The 19561-nt window shown below is 38.6% G+C and overlaps 1 protein-coding gene across 3 annotated transcripts in view; it reads right to left on the minus strand.

The window, feature by feature from the left end:
* Positions 1 to 5078: 5078 nt before the first annotated feature.
* The window catches only part of ZNF143 (zinc finger protein 143), a 32414-nt gene continuing 17931 nt past the window's right edge, over positions 5079 to 19561 (minus strand). For 2 of the 3 annotated variants that reach the window (XM_072338814.1, XM_072338813.1), the window contains 9 exons: positions 18068 to 18187; positions 16851 to 16926; positions 15255 to 15380; positions 13381 to 13560; positions 12229 to 12456; positions 10952 to 11100; positions 9092 to 9253; positions 8146 to 8292; positions 5079 to 7184 (listed from right to left, as the gene is read on the minus strand). In XM_072338814.1, the coding sequence (XP_072194915.1) occupies positions 7101 to 7184; positions 8146 to 8292; positions 9092 to 9253; positions 10952 to 11100; positions 12229 to 12456; positions 13381 to 13560; positions 15255 to 15380; positions 16851 to 16926; positions 18068 to 18187 (1272 nt within the window). In that variant the 3' untranslated portion in view covers positions 5079 to 7100. The remainder of the gene's footprint in view (positions 7185 to 8145; positions 8293 to 9091; positions 9254 to 10951; positions 11101 to 12228; positions 12457 to 13380; positions 13561 to 15254; positions 15381 to 16850; positions 16927 to 18067; positions 18188 to 19561) is intronic. The other variant, XM_072338815.1, reaches the window with a different exon arrangement.

Here is a 19561-nt window from a genome sequence, read left to right on the forward strand (position 1 = left end):
AACTCAGAACTACAGTAATTCAAAACGTGAATGCACTGTGCAGCAGATACCAACTGAAGTATTTGAGTTTCAAGAGAGATGGAACATAAAAAGGTCTTTAAAAAATACAGCTTTCATCTTGATCAATGGCACACAGGAGATGAAAAGCAGTTTCTTATAAAGAACCCAAAAATTGCCCCTTCCCTCACCCCCCCCCCCCAAAAAAAAGAGGGGAAGGGGGTTAAGGGAAGAAAGTAAACACTTCAGCTTCCTTTCCAAACTCCACCTAAATGTAACTGTTGCTGCACTGCTTTCTGAGTCTACAGATACAGCTATTTAATGAGGGTAAGTGGCAAATGGAACTGTAGAAGCATCCTTGTACAGAGTAACCACTTAGCTGTTCATCACTTGAGGGCTTAAATGGGACAACATCAAGTGGAACAAGGATGAATTTGTGCAAAAGAGGAAATAGTTCTAAAGAACACAAAGAGAAAAATGCAAGAGGAAGAAAGGAATGGTGAAAGAAATGAACAAAATGAACCCAACTGTTTAAAAAGAAAGTTTATTTCCAAACTGACAGCAAATAAGAAAAGGAAGTACTGTATAAATATGCAGCTATAACAAAATATGTAGCTGCTGTAAAAGGACCGCACATTCATAGCTTCTACATACGTGCCATCCTGAATCCACATAAGCTGTTGTTTTTGCTGTATTTTGCTGGGACTATCAATAGTTGTACTATAGAAAAGTTGATTCTTCCCAAGCATGAGTATGGTAACTTGACTACCCTGCCCACCATGAACAAGGACTAACATTACCAGGCCTATCAACAGCCTAAATAAGCACTACAGAGCCTATTTCCTTAGAGAGTACATTAGCAGAGGAGACTGTCACAGGGAGAAGTGAGCAGGGAAGAGCCGAGTGGTCTTCTCCTGCACTATACTCTTTGGAGCCAAATTCAGCCCTAGCTCTCTGAAGCTCATTAAATTGTACCTTGGAGCTTCTGTAGATCGTGCTAAATAAAAACCTGATCCCATGAATAGATATGTACCCTGATGTCTGGGCAGCACTTACCTAGCAATAGTGCAATGCCTACTAATTCCATTTGTTTTCAGAATATACTTGCAATTTTTAAAAAACGACTTGCTTTTAAACTAAAGAGTGTATCAGTCCAGTGCACTCAAGATTTCTGCTACCAGAAATGCTTATCTGGGGTGGCACACTCTCAATGGTAACCAACAGCTTTTAACTAGGAGTTTTCAAGCTCAAAGGGAAACAGTTCTCTCCCTCCAACCCAAACAATGATGAATGGGAAAGAAGTGAAACAATGGCCAATTTGTCTAGCTGTAAGAGGAAACTGCCACGGAAGGGAGTACAGTGCCTACTTGTCAAGATTTCCTGCACTTACAAGTTCATCTGCAGTTCCCCAAAACCACAGTGATCAAATTGGAAGAGTTCTGCCAAAAACCGGATGAAACCCATTGCAGAGCAGCCAGCAGAGTATTGAAGCTGGTTCATTTTATGAGAAGGATAAACAAAGTGAGAAAGCCAAAGAAAAGGAAGGTCAGGTTGATTCTACGAAAATCAGAAACTCTACAGCAGCTTGTAGTTGATGCTGCCAGTCCCTTTGCTCTTTTTAGCCCACATTCGGCATGTAGATAGAGCATTTCTCAGTGATGTTATCTGCACTTATTGAGTGAACACAAGAGCAAGAGATGGAGTTGGACAACAGAAAGGGGAATTTGACAGCCTTCTATCAAAGAAATTCTGGGCCCAAACTACAGGAATTCAAAGGAAGATCTGAAAATACTCAGCAATAAGTTATATTTAAAAAATAAAAAACCAAACAGATTTTGCCAAGCAGTCAGGCGTAATTCCTCAATGTCTGTCTATAACAATGAAAGCACACACTCTTTTTATCAGGCCTTACTGGCACCCCTTCTGCATACATTTCTGCCTCTGGTTACAAAGAAAACAACAGAAGAATCTGATCCTGTGAGATGTGTTCAGATCAGAAATTACCTTGAAATCTGCACGGTGCTCTCACACTACACTCCTGTAGTTTGAAGAGAGAATGATTGCCGTGACTGAAAACAACAGGTACAATGAGAATGCCCCTTTCCTGTGCATAAGTGAAGTTAACAGAGGATTAAAAGCCTCAAAAGGTCCCATGCACATAAACAAAACAGTCACTACTACTTTACCAGCATCCCTAACCTTTGTCTTTTTCCCCTCCAGGAAACATACAAAATCATAGAAGTAATCTGCCTTTTCTCAAATTTACTGCAACTTATTTTAATGATCTCTCATGTGCATCATTTCATGTAAGAAATCTTGCAATCTTTGTTGACAAAGCAAAAAGCAGCTCATTTTGTCTGCCCCACAAATCATTCCTGCATTTGGCTATTTTTCAGAGCCATCATAACTTGCATTCAGTTCTGATTGAACTCTACATCATGGCTACCAGCCCATGGGAGATGTAGCTTTCTCTAGGAGCTTCCTACAGCACTGTGATAGTTTCTATTATGTCAGCAGACCTGCCAGGTATCAGGAATTGTCTTGCCTCACTAAGATACCTTCTCAGAAGCTCCTTATCCAAATACTACAGCATCAACATGATGGTGAATCAGAAACTCCCTGGATAAGTATGTAAAACACAGCAGTCAGCCAACATGGTGAGGGTAAATGCTTCCTTCGTGTAAGGCACTTACATGTAAGCATGCAAGACACTTTTTTTTTCTCCACGCAATCATTTGTGCTCCAAAACTATCAACGTTTTGTCATTCTTTTGAGTAAAATGCTTTAAATAATTTAAACAGAACAAAACGAATCTAGACAGAGTCTCTTAGGTCTTCAGAACCTGAGCTGGATGGGATTTAAGAGGGTCACGTTTCAATTAGAGAAAAACACACAGACTACGTAGGACAAAACGCTTCCTTGTTGAAATAAGCTTCTGTGTTTATTGGGATAATTAAGCCTGCTTTGAATATAGCTCTTCAGTTGCAAAAGTATGCTATCACATTAACAGTGGGTCAGGTGCCAGCCAATTACTATTAAAGGTGATAGTCTAATTGCACTGACAGATATTCCTTTGGCCAAGTGAACTTTGCTGGCAAAATAACATCAAAGGAACATCAAAGGATCATCAAAACTGCTGAAAGCACCTAAGCTACATTTTAATTACACAACATGACACCAAAAAATGCTGATTTCTATGACTTATGAGTATAGTTTACTATTTAAGGCATAGGAACCAACCACTGGCTTTTGGTCTCCCGTCATACAGGTTCAAACATCTGAAGGCCTTTATCCAATGGAGCAAAAAATACTTTTGGGAGATCCAGTACTCAAATACACACTGATTTGCAAAAATAGGAGTACATTATTATCAACAATGAGCTGGAGTCTGAATTCATGCATTTGCATCCGTGTAGACAAAGCTCCTTCAGAAATCATTTTCCTGCCCGCCCTGCTCTTACTTTCCCTTGTGCTATACATGAAAACTCTACTGAAATCTGTACTGCACTTCTTAGAATTACCCTTCAAAGACAAACTAAGTGACTGGGATGGGCTCATTACAGGGCACTTCTGCATTCTGGTTAAGCTGGAGTTATAGTCACCCTAAAGTATGCAGCCTGAGTTTACCAGATGTCGCTGTTAAATGGCTGGATTCAAACAGGTCTCCTTCACACCCTTACTCTGTGCCATCTTTTCCTAGTGGTTAAAACTGATTAAAGAGCCTCTCGGCTCTGCCTCCTTAGATGTATGCAGCACACAGGGCTTTTTCAGTACTCTAGTACAGCATGACTGTTAGAGAAGCCAGAACATCCCGTCGAACAGATTGTTCCCCACAATTCAGTGAAGGTCAGGAACTGGAGTAAAGTTTAGGAAGAGCTGCCCTCCATGCTCCTACATTTCATTTATCTGGACTACTGGCTTTCTCCTTCTGTTCTATGCTAGGCAGACATCACATGCCCTGTTTTTCCTCCCATACTGTGCCTGAATATCTCTGGTATCAGTCAGCTGACTGGTCGCTGAGATTACTTAAACTATCAGGGATTATGTCTTTTTACAACTTTGTTGTCAGACTTCAGGATTTACTCTTCTAAAAACACAGTCTTGCAGCTTCAGCCTATTCATGTGTGCTTTGGCATTAAGCTCTTTAGGGTAAAAACTGTCCCATTGTTATGCATAGTGCCTCTGGCACAAAAGGTCATCAGCCTGGAGCACCTCTAATAATTGCCTCTCTGTTTTTGCTATCTGGAGAGGCACTGAACTACTGCAAAGAAAAGCAAATCCCCCAGTGCAGACTGCCAAGTCTAGAGGTGGCTTGTTTGTCTTGTTGGGGTTTTTTATTTTTCCTTTAAGGAAGGAGTTGACTTAGGGCTGGAATTCAAGTCTAAAAGAAAATTGTGACTGGGAATGCTGGAAATGTGGGAGCCAATTTCTACGAGGAAAGGCTGCTCTACTTCATAGGATCCCTCTTTTACAATTCCTTCTCCTAGCGTGCCACTCCCTTTGAAACAGAATATTCGAAAAGAGGAGTAAAATCTGTGGTGAAATATAAGAGATTTCTACTGCCTAACACGCAGTTCTTTGGGGCATATTCTTTGCTTCCTCCTCCTGAAATCCTTTTCACCAAGATCCCTACTTCACCCAGTTTTAACTCATGTAATCTCCACTACGGAACCTTCCAATGGCAGTTTCTGCTCACAAGACGTTTCCCTTCCATCCCAAAGCAGGCAGAAAATCACAGATGACTCTCCACTCTGAAAACAAGTCTGTTATACAAACAAGGCCTCACAGTGAAAATGCACACAATCATCTCCACTTCTCTCTCAAGACTAAGCAGTCTAAGTCAGTCTGGCTTGTTTATTCAGTATTTAAGTATGTTTTCCTTTATAGGGGTAGCTATGGGGGAAGCACAACCTTTGACTGCAGTTTTGCAAGAACAACTGGTAAGATACAAGAAAAATCACTTAAAGATCTTGCAGCTTTTCCTTATCGAGCCAGTTTTCCATACCTAGCAGGAAACTAACTAGTATGAAGGAAGATGTAATACTCACATTTGTACAGTGGTCAGAAAGTGTCCTGGGAAACAAGAGGTACTGCTGTTATTTCTGTGCTAAGTCACTTCCAGCCACTGCTTCCATAAACTATTAGCAATGAAATTTAAGAAGAAAAAACTTGAACGCTCATGTCAAGTGATACATCTTTAATTTCTAAAAGGTCATAAAAGCTAAGAAACTGATCTAATTGACACGTAATTAACCTCTTTGCATAGTACAGTTTATCTCCAAGGGACATCAAAATTACTTAAAATTTCAGGAAATCTGGCATCTAAGTAAGTAAACAGCCTCAACCCTACAGGAAGGTTGCAGACAACCTCAGTTTTTTCAAAGTTGTGCTTTGTAACAGCTCTGGAGATTAGTCTGTTTTGACCACCTTTATCCCATAGTACTGTGTTCTCTCATTGCATTGCAGTTGGCCACCTGTATGAAAAGCATAAAAAGCCGCAACCCGTATTGATATAGTCGATCACATTAAATTCAGCATGGCCTTTTTGATGTCAAATACCTCCAAGTACATCATTACTAACTTACATTTTTTTAATGCAAAATGAGCCCCTCACAAGACATACAAAATGATCACTTGATCAACGTTTCATCCCCAAGATGTTTAATCATTCCCTTGAGAAAGATAAAGGTGGGGCTTCGGTTTCAGAAGTGCTCTCGACACTCATCCAAAGTAAGTCTTACAGGAAGCCAAGAAAGTTTAACTTGCTCAACAAGCTTAATAACAAGACAAGTAAAGACAATTTTCTGTATAAAAAGTTTTAAGTTATATCTTACAGTACGTGTTAGATTTATATACAGTGAATTTTTTCCTTTATAGAATGATAGGTGGAGAGGAGCACTGTACTTACATCATCTTTCATTAATCCTTTTTTTCCCTAGTAACTTGTGTCCTGATTTTCAAAATCATTGATTATCAGCACATCGTAGGTAACCAATAGTAGCTGCAGGCACTCAGAACTGTTGAAAACAGACTATTAGTACATGTACTTATGCCCCAAATGCACCATTTGAACATATTCCTCTTGAGAGCTCCCAGGTTACTTTCAAGTCAAAATCAGTTGACTAATTATGCTTTCTAATAATTTCTGTAGTGCTTCAGAATGCTGAAAATAACAACCAGCACTGATTACTTCATATACTTCAGTGGACCATGGTCAAAACGAGTAAGTAAAAAATTTAAACTTATGATAAATAAACTTTGGGGAAAAAAATTATACAAGGCTGTAAATAAATAATTTAACTTGTGCCACTAAAAGTAAAACAGTATGTCACAGAACAATGTCATCCTATCTAGATAATACAATCTTGTTATCTTTTATTGCATAATAATTTCAGAGTAACATCTTAAGTAAAGTATGTAAAGAAACAAAATCATTAGATTTACTTCTTTTAATATTGAACAACCAAAGTTTCTCCTTTGTACATAATCCAATTTAAAGATAATACAATTAGCACTCCCAGCATTAACAATCTGTATTTACAATGAATGAGACGGGCGGGGAGGGGGCATCTAAAGAGTATTCAAATCTGTATGAAACAAATCAAAATATGAAGGTTTACAGTAGGCTCAAAATCCACGACTTTTCCATTTATGGAAAACAACTGAAAAGACTCTGTCTTCTTTATAACTTGAAAGGGTTCTTGAAATTATGATTTTGTCATAGTCTTTACAACACTTCAAATCTTCAGTAATGCCTTCATTATTTGTACATGACACTAAAAATTAACTCCAATACTTCCGTTTTGTTTTTAACTTGCTTGTAGACCAGTCTGAAATCTGATGAAAGGATAACAAGGAAATTTACTATATAATCCTAATTCCATATTCCTGAATATACAACAGTTGGAAGTAGATGATGTCAGTCCATTCCCAGGGTTATGTACACAACACTTACAAAACGTTCTTTGCTCTTGCATAAAATGTGTACACAGTACCAATGAGCAGGGAACTTCAAAGTTTTTGTGGATTGCTGCTGCCATGGACCTTTGTAGTTTGAAAATAAAATACCTTTCAATCTATTGTTCTGGTAGCAGTTTTAGAAGTTAATCATCAATGCCCGGTGTTTCACCCTGTTGTATTCTGGAGGCTATCCTAATGGCTTCTTCCAGAGACTGTTGTTCTCCAAGCTGAAACGAATGCATTTAAACAGAAATAAATCTAAAATTCGACACAGATCAATTTTTCTTTACAGTTTTGTAAAGTGACACCAAAGGCAAAGATACCGATCGGCAGTGAGCACAAGTAAGTGTGATCAGTACTGTCACACCTCCCCTGGGTCATCTACAGTAACAGCTATCTAAGCAGCAGGAAAACCAGGAGATCCTCTGACAGCAGATTTAACTGAGATTCTATGTATTTAGCAAACTCAGTTTCTTCAGAGAATTGCTGCATGGCAAATGCATTTCATTACATATAATAACTTAGGTGATTGAGACAGATAATAATTTCACTTGACAGACAGAACAAAGCTAAAATAAGGCTTCTGAAATTCACAGTAGCCACTGAATTACATTTTAGATCTGGTAAACCAAACAAACGCTTTCAGTTTCCTTAATTCTTCTGGGAAAATAAGCTCTATGGAACAACAGCATATAATATACACAGTGTACACCTACTGAGGAATTCCGATAACATAAAGAAACAGTCCTGTTAACACTGTTCAGTTCTACAGCAGTTTAGAGAGGAAATTATTATTTTATCTGTATAGTCTGCGTGTTCATAGCCATCCAGCTTTCATAATGTGGCATTCCTGATCACCTCAACATGTAAAGCTGAAGGATGAATGAACACACTCTTCCACTAAAGACCTATTGACTCCCCAGCAGTACGAACATCGTTCTCTGGTAAAAGATTCAGCTGCCCTGAACTTCAGCCCTCCCCAGACAACTTTTTTTTTCTAAGTTCTACAAGTAGATTTGGAAAACCAGGTGCTTATTATTCTTCTTCCTAATACTATATACTATTTAAAATACAAAATTATATGGTTACTGATTGTTTTTTTTCAGGGGATCCAAGCTTATTACACTGATGTAGTTATACTACTAGAAGCTCCTAGCTCTAGAAGCAAAAAACTCTTCAACATTTTACCTGTACTGCAATTTGTGTTCCGTTGGATGTAGCCAACAATGTAACAGGTCTAGCTTCTGTGGTCACTAAATGGTGCCCGTGTTGTTGATGTCCTATTTCTGATGAGGTGCTATGAAACGCTGCTAAGTCTTGAGCCACAATGGCAACCTTCAGGAGCAAAGAATGAGAATCAGCGGGATGGTTCCAGATTACTGCTATTCACCTCATACAACTGTTACAGAACTGTAACATAAAGATACATTCAAAGCTATGGCTAATCTGAGCTCAATTTTAACCTGCAGAGCAGATCATTTTTAAGAAAGGTTACATCTCTGTGTTTCTCAGTGTCATCTCTTAGCCCTCATACATAATCTCAAACATAATCTTCAGAACAGCACAGAAGTTCAGTAACTGTATCTGTGAGCCTATGATTATCTACACATGCAGGGGATGCATACACTCATACAGAGAAGTCAATATATTCATTCTCACATGGCACATTTTTAGATCAGCATTTTCACTTAAATATAAAAAGCTGTATCACTGTATTTGTACTAAAAAAGTTAACTACTGTATATTAATAGCAAAACTGCAAATGTATACTTAAAAATGTTTTCTCTCTGCAAAACAGATGACAATCCCATAACATTAAGCAATAAATTCATACTGGGTTCTATGTTTAGCTTTACCACTTGTTTACTGTGCAATTCTGGGGGAAACGCTTAGCATTTCTATGTCTTGTTTTATGCATACCTACATGAATTAACAAATTGGTACCTCATTTTTCTTTTTCTTGGGGCCCAATTATTGTTTTTAAAGCAGCCTGTTGCTGTATGCTAATGGAATAGAATACACTGTAGTCTGATAGGAATGATACAGCCTGGTGTTGATTACTGTGATGACTTTTGTGCCTATGCTATACCATCCCAAAAGGAACATTACTTACGTACACAGGATAATTTTTTACCTGCTGTCCTTCGGTGCCTTCTGCAGTAACCATTGCTACAGAATGTGTTCCTGCAGAAGAGATGACAGCGTCGTGGGCAGGGACTGTGATAGTGGTGCCATCTTGTGTTACCATAGTGATTGTATTTCCAATGGCCTGCATATCTGCCTGAGATATGTTGACCTGAAACATAACATAATTTCTGAAGTAAAGAAGGTTTAATTGCTGCTCAAGTCATACCTGAGTCTGAGCTTTCAGCAACATAATGCTGTTTGCAGGTAACTGTTCTTAACTGAGATTTGAAAAAACAAAACAAAACAGAGTTTGCTTTTGCACTGTAGCGACATTCATCAAACACATTCCCACTAGTTGGTTCAGCAGCAGAAGGTGCAAGCTCACCTTCCTCATGTGAAACAAACTGCCTGACAATTCAGAATGAAAAGGCAACTTATAATAGCACTGAAAGAAAATACCCTAAATCCCATATACAGTAACATACTGTCCACAAGTTCTAGCAGCTATTATTCCACTTCTTGATGTACTCATGCATTTCCTGAGAATCACTGTCACTCTCTGGCCAATTCCCACTCTTGGATGAAGAGCCCTCATTGCAAACATCTTACTGATGGAGATCTAACACCCCGTGGTCTTCCAGACACATGTATCTCTTTACAGAAATACAATTATGGCTGAGAAGGAGGTTGTGTGCTTTCAATCAGAGCCTAGAACTCCATGTCAGTCAGATCATACCCCAGAGGACTCCATGTGAGGTTATCTATGCACGGGTCTTACACAAGAGGACAGTGAGACTCAAAGCAGTTGCATCACGTGCTTTTATCTTAATGGAGACGCTAAAGAGGTTTGGTAAGGACTTAGAATTAAAACCACCAATTAAAAAAAATCACTTAAAAATTGATATAAATTACTGATGTCTCCAATATAAATGTATTAGGGCATCAGTCAGTGATTTGATAAGATGCATGATTCAGAAGGCAATAAACATTCCAGAACTGAAATCAAACTGAAGGATTAATAGATGTGAGAAGAACTCCATGTTATGGCTTTCAAAGGCCTTCATTTCCAGGAGTTAAAATGTTGGTTTCTTAGCACTGCTGCAGTGTTCAGGGCTGGCAATGTGACAGCCCCCTTTACTATTTCATCTTCAATTCTAATACAGAAGATGTTTTTCATATCCTACTACACTACTACTAGCACAGTAGCTACCTTCTCAGTTGAAATATATTTTTTTTCCCTGCATTCATTCAATGTATTACCAGAATTAAACTAAAGAATTGTGCTGAAATCCACACTCAGTGGGTTTCTTACCCATTCCTCAAACAAAGCTATCCAAAGGAACTCTCAGGTGTAGGTAGTATCATTCTATTTCCTCATCTTCTCATGTTTATGTTAGAAATGGTAAGAATTGAATACTACCAGTTTGTAAAACATGCACTGGGTCGATGTAGATTATTTTTTCTAAAAAGCATCTGCAAACAACGCAACAGTGATATCAGTGATATTATTCTACTATTATCAGGTATTAAGAGAATAACCAGGAAACTCTGTGAAACCTCAGTAGCTATGTTGCATATGTAACAGTTGTTATACAGCCTGAGCCGACAGTGTGAGCATAATGGACTTCCAGTGATAAAAGTAACAGGATAGACCAAAAAGTCTAAGATTGTAGTAACATTGTTTCATATAAGAGAATATATGGTTGAATTTAGGTGCTCCAGAGGAGATCCAATCCTAAGCATACAGATAGCATCATCTTCAAAGAAGTTTCTTTCCATGAGAACTCAAAGCACACATTTATCAAAGATGCACAAGCTTAAACTCTCAACATATTTTTGTCACCTTTTCTGCAAAATATTTACTTACATGTTGGGTTCCATCCTGGGAAATTAGTGCTACTTGTTGACCTAATCCTGACTGAGTAACTGTAGCAACCTGTGCAGAAATTACGTCCTCTCCCTCTACACCTGTCACATAGGCTATTTGTGAGCCTTTCAGAACATCTTCCCCTTGACCTATTTGATACAAAGAAGGCAAAAGAGTAGTTTAGTTTGGGTACTCTAAGTACGGGCAGGAAAGATAACCAACAAGGAACAAATGCCAACCTGGTTTGATGGTTTTAAAACACTTCAGTCGAAAAAGGATAGTTGAAAGATGAGAAAAAGACATACAAATACTATACATAACAAAGGCATATTACCAGTTTATACTCAAACATTAAAAGGCAACAAACCATTTGTAGTTCAATCTTTAAATGCTAACTTTTCCATACAGGAGCCTTCATGAGAACACAAATGGCAGTTTTTCAAAGAGTTATTCATTAACGAGCAGACAGAGGAATACAGCGATGCCTTTGTGTGAAGATTTCAGTTAATTATCTGAATAAATGTTTAACTTCAGTAGAAGAATCCTGTAACTCCCTCAGAAGACGACATGAGACTATAGCAAATTTGCTTGAGGCGTTCAGTGCTGTTTCCCAAATACACGCAGTAAAACAGAACCCTTTGCATCAGCATTTTCTATCTTCAGACAAATCACAGTTTGCAAAGTAATAACTGTTCTCTCACAGTATTTCTTTTAGCCTCGTGTTTATAGTCACAAGATACTACTGATAACATGACAAACGTTCTTAGCTTATTTTCATCTTTGCCTCTAGGACATAAGTTCACAGATACTACCATTAGCTGTCACAAAACCACCACAGTATCGAAGCGCTGCACAGACAGATTCTTTCTTTTCACAAGGCAGTGCCTTTATTGCTGACAAAAGACCTCCAGCAACTACGGTGCCTCAGAAAAATCCAGTAGGTTGCAGACAAACACTTCAGACTCTTGCAGGTCCCTTCACACATTCACGTTTATAGCAGAATTGTTTATAGCAGGTTTGCTGAGACTGTAGCTCAGATTTCTCAACTCTCTCTTATCTCCAGCCTGCTATAAAATCAGTTTATGATCTGGTCAATTACTCTCTCGGTTTCTGTTTACAAGTTGACCAGCACACTAAAAAAGTCCCACAAAGAAGTTCAATAACTTTTATTAAGAACTTCAGATTCTTATCTACACTTTAATTTCCTTGGTTATAAACAGCATAATATCATTCAGCCCATTTGTTACGACAAGAGATTCAAAGACTGAAACTCTAACCTGGTGGTGGCTCAAAAAAAGCCTCTTGTTCCTCTTCAATGGGCTCTGTGTCATTATGTGCTGTCCGCTTGTGCATAGCAAGTGTAGAAATCTGCTTGTACGTCTTTCCACAGTGATTACAATTATACGGTTTGGAATGAGTATGTACAACATGATGTTTGTATAAACTGGAATACTCTGTAAAACGTTTATCACAACCAGGAACTGTACAGACATAGGGCTTCTCCCCTGTACAGAAAAGAGAAGGAGAGAATGTTATCCGGAATGCACAGACAAATTGTCCACGAATTTGTAGGGTATTTAGTGACACACTTCCACTACCAACTCCATTTCAATTTCAAAGGCAACAGTGAAGCTCAATAAGTTTATCAATGCAGCTTCTCATTGGTCTTTTTTTTAATTTTTTTAATCTGCCAGTGAGAGTCGGGCCCTTTTTTCTCCCTGTCATTCCTTATGAAATGTCCCCCTGATGAGTACAGGATGATGCAGGCTAAAAGCTGCAATTTGCAGAATCTTTAGAAACTGATACTGAGGATGAAGGCAAACGCAAACTGCATCACCGAGTGACACAGCACTTTAGGCTTCTGGAAAGGTGTCAACCTAAACATCAGTTTTGCACAGCACTGACAATTTCATTCCTTACTACTGGAAGCTCTGTACTTCTCCTCAATGATTAGTTGTACTGCTGCTCTGCTGCAAATTTTCTTTTGCTTGAGTCTTTAAGCTTTGAATAATCTATAGGAAGCATACATTTAAATAATTATGGTTTAATATTAAGAACACTTCCCAATAAAAACAAAAAATCAATGAAACAGATGTCTAAATTACATGACAAACTATAAGGCTAATCTGATATAAAAGTTCTCCAAGAAACTTATCCGCACTTCTATAAAAATGTAAGGCTTCTAAGATGATACGGCTATCGCTACCTTCTGCATTTTGGAATCTTGAAAATACAATCAAAGTGAAAGGGTGACTCACAAAGGTGAGACAAATTATCCTCATACAAGGAAAGATAAGGCCCAAACAAAGGCACCAGGTCAAGTCACATAAACACGACTAGATCCAATTACAACGCACCAAAACAGTGTTCAAAAAGGGAGACTCTCCCAAGCAGGATCCATTTCAAAACATAAAACATCGTTCACATACCTGTGTGTATTCTCACATGATTCTTATAATTAGTTGCACTGGCAAAAGCTCTCCCACATCCTGGCTCTGTGCAGTAATACGGTCTTTCACCTGTATGCGTCCTGATGTGAACCTTTCTAATATTAGATGTTGTGAATGATCTGCCACATCCTTCAAACGGACACTTAAAGGGCCTTTCGCCTGAAAAAAAGAAAAAGTACACACAGAAAAGTTACAAAAGAGTACAAAAATTGTGAGTCACACTTACACTGAGTGTTGGAATCCAAAGCTCCCTAATTGAGAGCCTCATTCAGAGATGCCATCGACACATGACCATGGAGCGTTCTAGCAATATCTGGCAAAGACTGTGAAAATCACATAACTGGTGAGATAAATTCTGAACCACTCAGTACTTCACAATATTTAAAGCAGACTCAGTTGCTTGAACTAACTTCCACTTCACCTATATTATAGCGTGTGTTTAACCCCTCCAGACAAACAGCTACGTGTTTCCAAAACAAGGGCATTATACCATTTGTACTTTTGTAATTAATAAAATGAAGAAAAAAAAAAAAAAACAACTTCAAGATCTAGTACATAACCAAGTTACAGACAAATTAGTAAAATACACCACAGAAAGCACTTTATGCACTTTATGCACTTTATGCACTTTATGCACTTTACCTCTGGCTGTGACAATTTTTTAAAGAGATGTAGCACTGAAATGCAAGTTTCAAAAGCCAAAGTCAAAGCAATCACAAGCACAGAATGTTTTATTCCTAAGTCCATTTCTGCACTATATTTACACACAATAACGGATTGCTCTTCCAAAACCTTCACCACGAGACCAGATAAAGCCACCCCCTGTCAAATCTCCCTGATCCTTCAGACCTAGCAGAGCACACAGCTCCTTTGGGGGAGAGCAAAGGGACTGACTTTGGAGAAGTGTGAGCCATCCAGCATGCTGTCCTGTTGGAACTGCACACTCAGTAGAGCTAAGTACATTCCCCCCGCCTTACTGTTCAACAAGGAGAGGAGTCCCGGAGCAAGAGAGGGCAGATTACCACTACAGATACAGTTCTAAGTACTTGGAAACAGAAATGAAAAACGAAGTCCTGACACAGACATTAATACCACAAAACTCCAAAGCAGTTAGCTTCTTGGCAGAGGAAACTGTAATTCACTCCTTAAGGCCGCTGTTTCAGGAACGTTTTCCACTTTTCTGCCAAGGCAGAACATATCTAAGTGTACACGCCTCGATGTTGTGTTACCATGGCTCCCTTGATCCCCGTCGGGAGGCAGAACCTCCAATTACAGCCTCAAGGAGGGCTGCAGTCAGAAACCACAACGCTGATTGTTCTTCAGCGATTGCAGGAATGTCACCCGACTGGTTTGCCTTTGTGTTTCTAATGGAGTTGCTAGAAAAGTGACCTGTTTCCAGGTGACCGAGATTTTCATGCACCAGCAACGCGAGAGGACTTGCTTGCCTCCATGGGTGCACTGTTGAAACTCACACAGGGTACGTATAAGCACACACAGCTCCCGTCTGTTTCCACAAAGGACTTAAGTTTTAATTATCACGCGTTTGGAACCTTCATTAAGTTTGATATGATATGTTTTATTATTTTTCTGCTGCGAGAAGGGCAACAACCTGGGAACTAACAGCCATCATGAACCCAGCTTTCAATTTATCTTAAGGCACCAAAACACTGCTAAAAGGTGAGCTACCTTACTGAGGAAAGGCCCCTTGTTCTGTTACAGCTGCAAACCAAACTGCAAAGGATGTCAGTCTGCATTGGCAGCACCGACACGTAAACACTTTTCTAAGCGCTGTGAATCAGAGAAATCCACCTCAGTGAATTAACTTGGAGAAACAAAAACAATAGCAATCCTACCTGTGTGGGTTCGGATGTGTTTCTGTAGGTCTCCTGAAGTCTTGAATGACTTGGTGCAGTTTTCTTCTGTGCACCGATACGGCTTTTCACCAGTGTGCGTTCGGATATGACTTTTTAATCCATACCCTGAAGGTCAGAAAGGATGTTAAAACAGCCCAAGTGCAAAATTAAGATGGTCAGAAGCCATTACTCTTTACAAGCACTTCATTCTACCATACAGAGCAACAAAACTCCTGATACAGTTTATGAATTCCTCCTTCCCTCATTTATTAGGAAAATACACTTCCCACTCCCTTCAAAGGGATAAACTGCACTTACTATAACACAGGTAAATATTTATTCTATCTTCTGAGGAAATGGCATGCTCTCTAGCCTGTCTACATTTTTCATCTTACCAGCGTTGCCATCAAAATGGTATTTAGTCATTAGAATATTATCAGAAATTTGATTTTTCCTTCCATTCACTAGAGATGTACGTATTTCTAACAACTAAAGGAACAGTCTGTAAGAAGATGGCACCTGCTTAATTTCAGAGTGCTTTCTAAGCATATTCACAAAGAGGAGCATCAGTTCGCTATACATCTAAAATAAACAGTACATCATGATCCAACACAGCAGAGTCCTTAATATTTAAGCTGAAAACGTTTAGTGTGTAACATGAACCATATCAAAGGCTGAAGCAAGGTGGTACAAATGGCTCCTGCCAAAAATACAGCATTAGACAAAAAGCTGTTAAGAGCTGCACATCAGTCTGTTGCAGTGGAAAATAATGTTTCATTACATTGTTTTGAAATCTCTTTAAAAAACTCACTACATAATTAAATTTAGGTACAACACTTCAAGTGGGATTGTTTGTCTTTCAACCTTTCTCATCAGCATTTCTTGTGCTTCTTATTTAAAGAAACACTATTCAATCTATTGCATCAGATGGAGTTCCACAAACATCTCAGTTTTTACAGAAAATCTAGAGTCTAACTTTTCTAAGTATAAGCTACATTCAAAGTAAAAGAATTTGAAACAAGTTTTGCTTTTTTGTACCATCTTCAATGGTCCATCCTTTATAACTGCATCCTACACCATCAAATCAAGTCTCAGGAAGTGTATCGTTTATGAATGGAGTTGTCTGTACAAAAGATGGTGTTCGCTTTAGGAGAAACATCACCCTGATACAATGTAATAAAAAACACTTCAAGCAGCTCCCACCAAAGTTCAGCTCTGGATCAGAATATTATCTAGTTTCCTCTGCCCAGCAGGTTCAGCTTTATTTTGTCACCTCGTGTAATTTACACTCTTAGTTTCATATTAAGAAGGCCTATTTCTTTCAAGATAAAATCTGACTGTAGCATGACAGGTGAAGACCAAATGAAAGTGCCAAGTGCTTCATCTCATTACCTCTTCAGTAACTGACAATTAAATCCTCCGTCTTTTCTATATGCTGAACCAGATAAAACATCACCTTTTTCTGCAGTTCTCATAAATGGATTCCCAACCAGGTTCTATACTTAGCAGTTAAGAAAAACAAACAATGGTAACTATAAACTTATTTTATACAGACAAACGCTAAAAAGCAGGAAGAGTTAGTCTACAAAGGATCACCTGTTGCAAAAGCTTTACCACATCCAGGATGTTCACACTGATACGGTCTGTCTCCTGTGTGTGACCTTTCATGTACCTGCCAACACATCCAATACGCTCATTTAACCAAATGTTGCATCTGATTACTTCAGCACAGAAAAACCTTATTCTCAAAGACAATACATTTTATTTCTTTTCCTGTGATTCACATTTAAATGTCTCCTTAAGCCAGTGATAAAAATTCACATAGGGTAGCCTTGTTTTCCTTAAAACTACAAGTATCTTCTTCTAAGGTCTAGCCTAATGCTTTTAAGTCAGTTTTACAAAAAACGTTTCTGTAAATATATACGGAATGGCCAACACAATGGCCAGCTATATTAAAGAAAGCATGCATGCATCCAGAGTCTACTCGCTCATTTTTTACTGTACTGAGCACTCCTACAGGTCCTCTTACATTGCACAAAACCTCACTGACTCCACAGTGTTTTGTCACAGATGAGGCCCAACTGAAAGGTTGCCTCACCCCCAGGTGATTACATCAGTCTAAACTGGAATACAGCTCTACATTCTTACTGTTTCAATAGTTTATTTACTAAAATAAGATAAGTAAATAAATAAATAAAAACAAAAACAGAACCAAGAAGGAACCAAGAAGTTGCTTCCAGTTAAGAAAAGATGTTCCATCTCTTTACTCTGCATGTTCAACTGTTATGAAGATCTGGACTTATGATGATAAAATCTTTCAGAAATCGGAATTCTTGTATAATTGTGTATACACGTAGATTTCAGAATTTCTGTGATACTACTGATAGAAAATATCTCAACAACAGATTTCTTACATGCTGGCAATATATGGGCTAACCATGACACCACACTTGCATCTATGCCAATCTGATGACTACATAGGCATCATTTAGAGTCAACATTTACACTTTTGCGAGTTTTAGTGCACATTTTATGTAGCACTAACGGACTAAAGGTATATTTTGTTAGTCAGTAACCTCAATCTATTAGATGTTATCTGTTTTCAAAAGTACTCCATGTCAGAGCACTAAGCAAAATCAGCTGAACATCTGGGACAACTGACTATTTTAAGACCAACCAAATAAACATTTGACAAAGCAGCACCATTGCAGTTGTTTTTCTGTTAATTTCCATCACTTTAAAGCACACAATTTGTCAAATAAATAAATAATTCACGCCTGCAAAGTAACAATGCTCACTGTACATCTCATTACCTTGAGATGGTGAGCTGTTGTGTACAGTTTTCCACAGCCATCATAATCACAGCGAAATGCTTTCTCCCCACTCTGCTGAGATTTTGCAGCCACTCTCGTTCCATGTCCCTGCAAGACAATCTGAAGTTGAAAAAGACAGATTAAAAAAATACAATGGATCAAGAAAGTCACACACTGTTTTGCAGCCAAAGCTTATTCTAACAAGTTTCCTTTCGTTTCTCTTTGCTACGCTACATATTTTGTAGCACTCAGTAAATGAAATAAAAAAACATGAGTTTTCAAAGAGAGAAGCTGTAAAACATATTTAACTTGGAGCCAGAACTTCTAAATGAATGCATTAATTAGTCAAATAACACTAAATAAGACTAAATAATCTGAAAAATAGGTGAAGCAGTAAGATGAGTGCCAGAAAGAAGAGCCTTAGATTACACATCTAAGGCACTGGCTTTGTTCCTAAGGGAGGTTAGTTATAAATCAGACTGCCTTCAAAGATAAGTTCACACAAAGGCCATCCAATAATTAAATGCACTAATAATGAGGACTTTCTAAAAATGAAGGAAAGCATTTTGCATTTCGTCAGTGATGGACGTATTTTGATCAAACTAATGGGTGCAAATGAAGCTAGGTTCTACTCTGCTTTCTTGCACAACACAATAGGAAAATACACAGAATAGCTTCATGATACAGCTTAGACTCCTATCAAAGGCTTTTTTGTTCTTACAGACAGAAAGGAGACAGAAGACCAAATGTAAACACATTGATACAACTGTATACAAAGTAACTGAAACGTTTACAAGTCTATCTTTCAAACTACTTTCATTTTCTCCATAATCCAGTTCCATTCTACGCTGCCAAAGAACCGGTCACAGCATCAGTAGGATGGGACAGCCTAATGCAACCTCTTCTCAAAGCAGAATCAGCTGCAGCAAGTTGTTCACAGCAGTATCCAGCTGAGCTCCGAGTATCTCTAGGGATGGAGACACTACAACCTGTGCAACCTACACCAGCATCAAAGACAAGACTTTTTTTCCTCCTCAAGTTTAAATGGAATGCCCTGCATTTCAGTGTATGCAGATTTCCTCTTATTCTGCTACTGTGCATGACTGTGAGCCAGGCTCTGTGATCTTTGTACGCCCACATCAGGTATTTATACGTATTGGTAAATTCCCCCTGGCCTTCTCTGCTGGAAGCTGAACAGTTGCAGTTCGCTCAGCCTGTCCTTGTCTGTCAGACACTCTAAGCCTTTAATCATCTTCATAGTCTTTCACTGGACTTACTCCAGTATGTCCACACCTTCCTGAAAGCTCAGAACTGGGCCAAGCATTTCCAGTGTGCATCACCAGCACGGTACATAAGGGAAAGATCACCTCTCTTGATCTGCTTATGTGTGGCCTTTTTTTACCAAAAGCACGCTGCTGGTTCACAGTCAGCTTGTCCAGCAGGATCCCCAATTTCTCCAGTTTCTACCAGTGCATTGGGTTATACTCCCCAGTT

The sequence above is a fragment of the Excalfactoria chinensis genome, chromosome 5 (genome assembly GCF_039878825.1).
Source record: "Excalfactoria chinensis isolate bCotChi1 chromosome 5, bCotChi1.hap2, whole genome shotgun sequence".
Lineage (NCBI taxonomy): Eukaryota > Metazoa > Chordata > Aves > Galliformes > Phasianidae > Excalfactoria > Excalfactoria chinensis.